Source organism: Mastomys coucha, unplaced genomic scaffold (genome assembly GCF_008632895.1).
Source record: "Mastomys coucha isolate ucsf_1 unplaced genomic scaffold, UCSF_Mcou_1 pScaffold21, whole genome shotgun sequence".
In the NCBI taxonomy this organism is placed as follows: domain Eukaryota; kingdom Metazoa; phylum Chordata; class Mammalia; order Rodentia; family Muridae; genus Mastomys; species Mastomys coucha.
Window position 1 is genome coordinate 137,934,075 of NW_022196904.1, and position 8,801 is coordinate 137,942,875.

Genomic DNA, 8,801 nt, shown 5'->3' on the forward strand with positions numbered 1-8,801 from the left:
CCAGAGTGTGAGCCCTCCTTCCAGTCTAGAGCTTGCTTATTCAGCTTCAATCTAAGGGAGGTCAGAGGCTCGGAGCGCTTTGGCTAGTGAAGAGGCCCAGGAGGCTGATGGGAGTTGTAGTTGTTGACCCAAAGGCAGATGGGAGTTGTAGTTCGTGCCCCCTGAAGGGCTAATGGGACTTATAGTTCCCGCCCACAGGGAGCTGATGGGAATTGCAGTTTCTGCCCAGGAGACTCGAGTTATCAGACTAAAAGAGAAGACAATACCCACTCCCTACCACAGGCCTTCCCAATTAGTTATCCTGGGCCCTATTTTAGCTAGCGTGTCCCTCCCAGATGGCTGTGTATGTATTTTCTTTTCTTTTTTTTGCTTTCTCCTTCTTTCCGTTGTTTTATTATTGTTTTAACAATAATAAGAGGGCCAGAGGCAGTCATAACCTGGCCAGGTTCTGGCGGTCCATGGGGGTTCTGGGAGGGGGCGGGGGGAAGTCAGTGGGGGTCAGAGGTGGAGGGTGAAGAAAGTGGAGAGTTAGGGTTAGCTCAGTTACCACGTGACCGCCGCCCTCACTCACTCTCCGTCCTCCCACACTCATTCCCAATCCTCCCTACCTCCATACATCTTCTGAGCTTTCACCACCTCCCAGAATCTTAAGGGACAAACCCCAGCTCCAGTGAGTCGGATCCTCCCTGCCCATTGTTCCACAGCAGGCATTCCCGTTTAAAGTTTCCTCTGATGGCCCATCTAAATTAGTCCTAAGGGCCTCTCTATGGCCAGCCCCCTCCCTAGGAGGTCACACACACACATAGGCATGTCATCCCCTCTCCTTTCCGAGGTCTCTCCACTGACCCTTCCTGTTCCCACGATGTCACTGAATGGTGCCACTTCCCCAGACCCAACCCGCACGCACTGTGCAAATTTCAGTCTAGTGTTCAATAAGGGGGAAGAGGGCTCGAGAGAGGGAGGAGAGCGAGCTTTCTGGAGGAAGCAGGCTGTCCAGGGAGTTAAATCAGGGAGGGAGATGCCAAACAGATAGACAGAAAACGTTGTACGGAAAAGTTGTTTTTTCTTAATTTTTTTCGGGAGAACCCGCTTACACAGCTCTGTTTGTAATTTTTTTCTTCATGCTAAAATCACACGGCCTATTTGTTGATGTAAGTTGCCTGAATTCCGTGGTATGCTATCTTCTTTTTTAAAAACAAAAGCAAAAAAAAAAAAGCAAAAAGAAATATATATAAAAAAAAAACCTAAAAGATATTGTTGTTAGGTTTGTTTAAATGCTGCTGTTGTATGTTTTAAAAGCCTTAAACCAGTAGAAAAAAAAATTCCGTTTCTTTTCAATTTCCTTTCCTTTCTGTTCCGTTTGGTTTCTTAAGACGAAACAAAAAGACCAAAACCCAGAGTCGCAGAGCCCGCGCGTGGGGTGCCCAGGGCATCCGAGCCGCAGCCCGCTTAAAGCGCAGGCGCTGGCCGGCTGGCGGGCGGGCCCGGCCCGCGTAGTCTCCGCCAAAGCCAATTGAACCGATTTGGGTGTGAGGCTGTTGTTTCTCTCTCTGTGCCGGCCGCCCGCGCCCCGGCCCTCGCTGACGCCCTCTCTTCTCTCTTCTCTCTCTTTTCCTAGGAGGAGAGTTAATATTACCCATTATCACGGAGGACTCCTTAGACCCCCCTCCCGTGGCCACCCGGTCCCCCTTCGTGCCCCCGCCCCCCACCTTCTACCCCTTTCTCACGGGCGTGGGTGCCACCCAAGACACCCTGCCTCCGCCCGCCGCGCGCCGCCCGTCCTCGGGGGGCCCGTGTCAGGCCGAGCGCGACGACAGCGACTGCGAGGAGCCCGTGGAAGCCTCGGGCTTCGCCTCCGGGGAGGTCTTTGACTCCAGCCTCCCCCCCACGGACGACGAGGACTTTTACACCACCTTTCCCTTGGTCACGGACCGCACCACCCTCCTGTCGCCCCGCAAGCCCCGACCCAACCTCAGGACAGATGGGGCCACGGGAGCCCCCGGGGTGCTATTTGCGCCCTCCGCCCCAGCCCCCAACCTGCCTGCGGGCAAAATGAACCACCGAGACCCACTGCAGCCGCTGCTGGAGAACCCACCCCTGGGGCCTGGGGTCCCCACGGCCTTCGAGCCGCGGCGGCCGCCTCCCCTGCGCCCCGGCGTGACCTCAGCTCCCGGTTTCCCCCGTCTGCCCACAGCCAACCCCACGGGTCCGGGGGAGCGTGGCCCGCCGGGCGCGGTGGAGGTGATCCGTGAATCCAGCAGCACCACGGGCATGGTGGTGGGCATCGTGGCGGCGGCGGCGCTCTGCATCCTCATCCTCCTCTACGCCATGTACAAGTACCGCAACCGCGACGAAGGCTCCTACCAGGTGGACCAGAGCCGGAATTACATCAGTAACTCGGCCCAGAGCAATGGGGCGGTGGTGAAGGAGAAGGCCCCTGCTGCCCCCAAGACGCCAAGCAAAGCCAAGAAGAACAAAGACAAAGAGTATTACGTCTGAGCACCCAGTCCAGGCACCGCGCCCCACTGCCAGCTGCTCCTCCCGGGAGGGAGGAGGGTGCGGCCCTCTCCCTGCAGGGGGATCTGGGGACCCTCTCCCCGGCTGCCTCAGGCTTCTCCCACGAAGAGGAAACGCAAAAAAGAAAAGAAAAGAAAAGGAATATAACTACTACGTGCTCATCCCTTTCCCTCCCTCTGCCCTCGGCGCCGCACTGTCAGCTCTGGGGCTGGCTGTCCTCCGCTCTGCGCCTGTCAGGCAGGGCACGTGCTCACAGCCCTGGGTTGATTTATTTTTTTAAGGGGGGGGTAGTTTTATTTTGGTGGGGCTGGGCGGGAAGGAAGGCTGGGGTTTTGTAAAGTGTCCACTGCGCCGTTCGTTTATTTCCCTCGATTTTCTTCTTCCTCCCGCCTTCCTTCTTCGCAGCCCTCCTGTCCCGGTTCAGGCTTGCTGTCTCTTGTCCCTACCCTCCTCTGCCCCAGCCCCTTTTCTTTTCTTTTCTTTTCTTTTCTTTTCTTTTCTTTTCTTTTCTTTTCTTTTCTTTTCTTTTCTCTTCTCTTCTTTTCCTTTCCTTTCCTTTCCTTTCTTTCCTTTTCTTTTTTAAATTCTGTTTTCTCTGCTTCCCTTCTTTTGGGTTTCCAGAGTCGCTGGGAGAAGAAGGGTGGGCGGGTGGACCCACAGCGACCCAGCTTGGGTGGCGGGGGGCCGGGCAGTGGGGTTCATTCCCCTAGTGCCCCAAGTCCCCTCATGAGGAGAAACTCCTGCCTGGGGCTGTCCAGGGATTGGGCTTGGACCTGGCCAAGGCCTGTTGTGTGTGTCGCTGCTGCCGGGCAACGTGCATTGCTGGGAAGCCGCTGGAGGAGCGGGTGGGGGGGCGGGGGGAGGGGAAAGGCAAATGCAGATATATATTAAAAACAAATAATCGAGGTACCAGAGCTGCGCCTGTGGCACCAGCTAGCTGCAGGTGCAGAGGATGGCGGGAGTGAGGCTGTGTCTGCGGATGGCTGGGGTCACTTCTCCGCCCATGGGCTCCCTGCTCCCCCAGTTTTTTTTCTCTTTGTTAACAAATGTGTCTGAGTCTTGGAAAACACCCCAAACCCGGAAATGTGTGGGAAAAAGAAAACAAAAACTTTCCAAATTCCACCAGTCCTGTGTAGTTTGTTACCGGTGGGTGCTCTTAGGTCAGGGGCCTGGCCTGTGTTCAGGGTCTCAGTTGGGTGCACCTGACAGTTGCTAAGTTTCCTCTAAATATTTAGCGTGTGAATACGTGTGTGCCATTAGAGGACATCTTACAGGAGTCGGTTCTCCGCTTCCGCTATGTGGGTCCTGAGGATGAGATTCAAGTTTCACTCTTGATGACAAATGGCCTTGCCCACTGCACCATCATCACTGAGCCTTTTCTCTGGCCCTGCCCTCCGACTTTTGTTGAATACAGCATTGGGCTCTCCAGCTGTTGTGCTTCTTCATTGCCAGTGTCTGCTGGGTGGGTCTGAGGGTGGGAGACAGCCTCGACTGGTGTGGGAGGGAGGGAGATTGGCATCTGGCTGGGGTTCCATGACCTCAACTTCCCAGTGGCATCATGTTGCCCTCTTTTCCCAGGCTCTGCACCCATCACTCGTGTCTCACCAGATAGCTGACATCTTGTCCAGTATTTGGTGGGAAGTAGTCTCTCCCGAAGGCAGTGACTAGTTCAGGGCCTCAAGAGTAGCAGTGGCCGAGCCCCTCTGAGGACTCGTTGCTCTGTCCTGTGACTTTGCCTGCACCCCTTGGCTCTGCTTCCCAGCTCTGTAGCATGCCCCCACCCTGGAGTACTGACTGCAGGGGTGGCTCTCTGTGAGTGTGGCCTCTCCTTGGCCCTCTGAACCGGTCCAGCCCTGCTTGCCATCTCTGCAGCTTTGGTCTGGGAGCCTGGGGAGATCACACTGACTCTTCTGTGGGAATCTGGGGAGGCTTTGACAAGGGGCAGTGCTGCCAGGTGTCCTGTCCCCAGCTGGTCATGGCCTTGCTCCTGGGCTCTTGCGTTAGTTACTGTTCTTTTCTCAAAGCCCAGGCTCAGCTTCTTGTTTCCACCTGCATTGTTAGTCAGGCAGCAGGAGTGCCTTGCAGACAAGTCCAGAAGGAATGCCTTTACTCTCACTTCAGCAGTTGTTATGGTGACCCTGACTGAGGCAGGATGTACTCTAGGAGTTGAAAGGATGGCTTTATCACCCTAGTTGCCAAGCAACTGGGACTCCATTTCCCTCTCTGCATCAGAAGGCCAAGACCTGTCACCCACGCGCTTTGTTTTCTAAAGAAAGAGTTCTGGATGTGGCTCTTGACTCAGTTTACCTTTCTAAAAGGTTCTCTTGGCTCCTCCATTGTAGAGATATTTCAGCAGCTTTGGAGGTTAGAAACCTCCAAAGTAGGCATAAAAAAGAGGGTGTGTCTAAATGGGTGTGGGCCACAGCCCAGAGCTTTAGGTGTCTCTAGACAGTGATGTTGTCACTCCCAAGAGTGACAGAACCCTTTGTCCTGAAAATTCTCAGCCATCTGGATAGCCAGGGGTGGCCATTCTGAATACAGAAAGAGGAACAACTCTGACCTAGAAGAATACTATAGGAGAGAGGAGCATCCATCTCTCCACTGAGCTCTGTGTCCTGGAGGTTTCTCGGCATCCTGTTGCCCCAAGAAATGAAGCTGGAACTAGAGCGCAATCAGGCAGTGTAAATATAATCTTAGCTCTACCCCTTTGTCACTAGGAAGTGTGTGTGTGTGTGTGTGTGTGTGTGTGTGTGTGTCTTGTGCTTGTGTGTGTACAAATGGCCAAAGGATGCAGCCTCCCAAGGGCTCAGGAGCTGCAGCGGAGGAGCAGGACTGCAGGACCAACATCTAAGACAAGGCCTGTTTTCTGTTTCATACCCACCTTTTTTGTGCCTGTGCACACATGTGACTGTACATATGTATCTGCAACTGTATACATTGTGTGCATGCTTGTTTATACATGCATGTATGTGCTTTGTATGTATACATGTGTGTGCATGTATGTGGTGTGTGTGTGTGTGTGTGCGCGCGCGTGCGCCTGTGGGTGTGTGTTGTAGCCTTCCTCTGAGGTGCCTGGGAGCAGCCACACAGGTAGATGCAGAGACCTTCTAAGATTGGCCCAGGCAATGCAGCTGGTGGGCTAGCTTCTGACCCACTGGGCAGCACACTGTCTCTGGGACATGAGCTTTTGAGCAGTCCCAATGAACCCCAAAGAATCTTGGCTGATTTTGAAAGGGACAGAGGTCCTGCTGCATGCATTCCTATCTGCCTAGATAGCACCATGGTCAGGGCGGCGCTCGGGAGACCTACAGACAGGCACTTGCGTTCTGATCCTGCCTCCTCCTAGCTGGGTGTTGGGGGCAGTTTGTGTATTATGGGCTTCAGTTGTTCCATCTGTGAGAAAGGACAGCACTTCACACACAGAGAGACAGGGCATAAGAAGGCCCATGAAAGGGACTGGCATCAACAGCCCCCAGACCTGGCCTAGAACACAGGAAAGCCAGCCTTGGCAAAGTGTATCTGGTGAGGGAGCCCCAGCCCTTTCTCCTACCCTACAGACTCCTGAGATCATTGTGAGCTTGTGAGGGCTGTCATTCATTAGCCAGTCCCTCCAGTCTAGTCCCTCCAGCAGGTCCTATGTGTGAGTGAGGATGTGGGGCAGGGGACCAGTGGCCCTCAGGGAACTTACTTGTCAGAGGGTGAGGAGTGACAGATGTGTGGCCCTAACCATGGTTCACATGGGTTGTCCCTGAACCCTGGAAGAAGGTCCCTGGGGTGGTGTGGAGGGCCTAGGAGGGTGTCAGGTGGGAAGGTGACCCAGGCAGAGGTAGATGGGCATGAGGGATGAGGAAAGGATGGAGAGGGACCAGGCCAGCTGACCAAGGCCCTCAGTGACCTCAGAGACTCTGAAGCCTCTGCCTGTGCTGAGGTAAAGAAGAGATGCTCAGCTCTGAGTCCTGCAGCCACTGGGTAGTGGGCAGCGAGAAGGGGCCCCTAGTCTTGGCCTCTCTCTGATGTGCAGCTGCTTGGGGGAGTCAGGGTAGCCTTCTATCCTTCAGACTGTGTTACAGGGAGGCCCAGAAAGGCAGCCCTCTAAAGGGATCCCTGAGGAGGGAGCTCTTTGCTTCCCATGGCTGTCTGAAGAGGCTGGAAGAAGCTATTTTCTCCTCTTCCTCCTTTTCTTCCTCCTCCTCTTCCTCCTCCTCCTCCTCCTCCTCTTCCTCCTTCCCCTCTTCTTCTTCTTCTTCCTCTACCTCCTCCTTCCCCTCCTCTTCCTCCTCCTTTTCTTCTTCCTCCTCTTCTTCCTCCTTCCCCTCCTCTTCCTCCTCCTTTTCTTCTTCCTCCTCTTCTTCCTCCTTCCCTTCTTCTTCCTCCTCTTCCTCCTCCTTCCCCTCCTCTTCCTCCTCCTTTTCTTCTTCTTCCTCCTTCCTCTTCTTCCTCCTCTTCTTCCTCCTCCTTTTCTTCTTCTTCCTCCTCCTCTTCTTCCTTTTCATCCTCCTTACCTTCTTCTTCCTCCTCCTCTTCCTCCTCCTTCCCCTCCTCTTCCTCCTTCTCCTCTTCTTCCTCCTCTTCCTCCTCCTTCTCCTTCCTCCTCCCCTCTTTGTCTCCCTGCTCCCTCTCTTCCTCCATCCTTCCTTTTCCTTCTCCCTTTCTTCTTCCTCCTTTTCATTCTTTTAAAAATTATTTATTTGTGTGCATTAGGGGGGAGGGGGCATATGTCCATGCAGAGGTCAGAGGACAACTTTGTGGAGTTGTTTCTTTCCTACCCCCATGTGGATTCCAGACAGTTAGGCCTGGAGGTAGGCTGCTTTACCCACCATCACCAGCCCTACCCTTTCCCTCCCCCCTTCTCTCTCTCTTCTCCTCCTCTCATTGTTGTGGTTGTGGTCCTTCTCCAGGAGGCTACATCCAGGTAGACATCAGGACGGAGCCATCTGGCGTGTCATGTGTCACTTTCTTCACTGACCTGTTCAGGAAAGACAGAGATGTTTGACGCTAAGGAACAGAACAGCACCTGACTCCTGACCCGTGTGTGTGACACCTGACTCTTGACACCTGACTCCTGACCCATGTGTCCATGCTCAAGACTGAGCACCCTGCCTGGGTTGAGCACCTCAGGGTGGGGTGGGGTTGTTCAACCATGTCACCACCCAATGGCTTTAGTGGCAGTGTCTGCCACCTGTGAAGCCCCCAGCACACCCATCACCCAGGACCTCCCCCCCCCAAACAACGGCTCCTTCATGTGTCCTCCCTCCCTCCACCTCTCTCTCTTTCTCTTTGATGGTGGACCTGCGGGTGGCTGGGCCATTTTTTTCCTCCACACGGTGGGATGGAGGCAGAGAGTTAAAGTCCACCAGGTCTCTGCTCTCCCAGTGTGCTGTGTAACTCTGGGCCCTCCTAGCCCTCCCTTGGCTTCTGCTTTCTCCTTTGTTCAGTGAGAACAGTGAGTTCCCAAGTCAACCTGTTTTGGGCTTCTATGGAAGGAGGGAGGAGATCTGGGAGACAGAGATGGAGGGAGTGAGGAGGATGTTGTCCGCAGGCTGCCCCACTCACAGTTTCTGGATGTCTTGGATGGTGTCAGGCAGTGGCAAGTTCTTGGTCTCAGGCAGCAGCAATGCAGCTAGGCCACTTAGCACTGGCACCACTCCGTACACCAGCAGGGGCAGCCAGGAGCCGTAGACACCCAGCAGTCGCACCAAAGGCCCTAGCATGGCTCCCCCTCGGGCTGCCACCTGGCCAAGGCCCACGGCAGTCATCCTGTGGAAGCACATTTGCCTGTGAGTCACACTCTGCCTATCTTGGTCGAGGGAGGCCCAATGAATCCAGCAGGGTGGAGACCATGCAGGAAACTGATGGGGACCTGGGGGCAGCTCTCCTCTAGGCAATAGTGCTCTCCTTGAGCCCACGACAGCCTCACCTGATCACAGTGGGGAAGAGTTCACTGCTGAAGATGGTGACACAGGTGAAGGCAGCCCCCAGGCACCCCAGCCCCAGCACAGCCAGGGACGAGCGAAGGACCCCCATCTCTGTGAACAGGAATGGCGTCAGCAGAGTGGGGTTCCAGTATTCTCTGTCCTATAGTCAAACGTCTGTGAATCATCCCTCCAGTGCCCACAGTGTCCTATGTAAGTAATTTGTGGCCCCAGTCTATCTACTCTTAGGCCCATAAAGCCAGATCCCGGGAGTCCCCCAGCCCCTTTCTCTCCCATTCTAATCTGTTAGTGAGCTCTTTGTTAGTCTTACAGCTTTCCTGATCTCCTCTAAAATTCTGTCACCCCCCCCCC

At 54.6% G+C, this 8,801-nt stretch overlaps 2 protein-coding genes and 1 long non-coding RNA gene across 23 annotated transcripts in view; 1 reads left to right on the forward strand and 2 right to left on the reverse strand.

Annotated features, from left to right (window-relative positions):
* Nucleotides 1-3,938, forward strand: part of Nrxn2 (neurexin 2) — a 115,424-nt gene extending 111,486 nt beyond the window's left edge. For 14 of the 21 annotated variants that reach the window (XM_031389441.1, XM_031389451.1, XM_031389443.1 and 11 more), the window contains one exon: nt 1,619-3,938. In XM_031389441.1, the coding sequence (XP_031245301.1) occupies nt 1,619-2,499 (881 nt within the window). In that variant the 3' untranslated portion in view covers nt 2,500-3,938. The remainder of the gene's footprint in view (nt 1-1,618) is intronic. The other 7 variants (XM_031389455.1, XM_031389461.1, XM_031389456.1 and 4 more) reach the window with 2 other exon arrangements.
* LOC116103454 lies at nt 1,044-2,634 on the reverse strand. The gene is made up of 3 exons (XR_004123475.1): nt 2,494-2,634; nt 2,096-2,360; nt 1,044-1,614 (listed from the first exon to the last, which is right to left on the reverse strand). It is a non-coding gene; the product is annotated as an uncharacterized LOC116103454 (long non-coding RNA).
* Nucleotides 3,939-7,222: 3,284 nt separating the features above from the next.
* Slc22a12 (solute carrier family 22 member 12) overlaps nt 7,223-8,801 on the reverse strand; it is a 7,121-nt gene continuing 5,542 nt past the window's right edge. The window contains exons 8-10 of the mRNA XM_031389470.1: nt 8,435-8,543; nt 8,071-8,274; nt 7,223-7,483 (exon numbers count right to left, since the gene is read on the reverse strand). Coding sequence (XP_031245330.1) covers nt 7,420-7,483; nt 8,071-8,274; nt 8,435-8,543 — 377 coding nt within the window. The 3' untranslated portion in view covers nt 7,223-7,419. The remainder of the gene's footprint in view (nt 7,484-8,070; nt 8,275-8,434; nt 8,544-8,801) is intronic.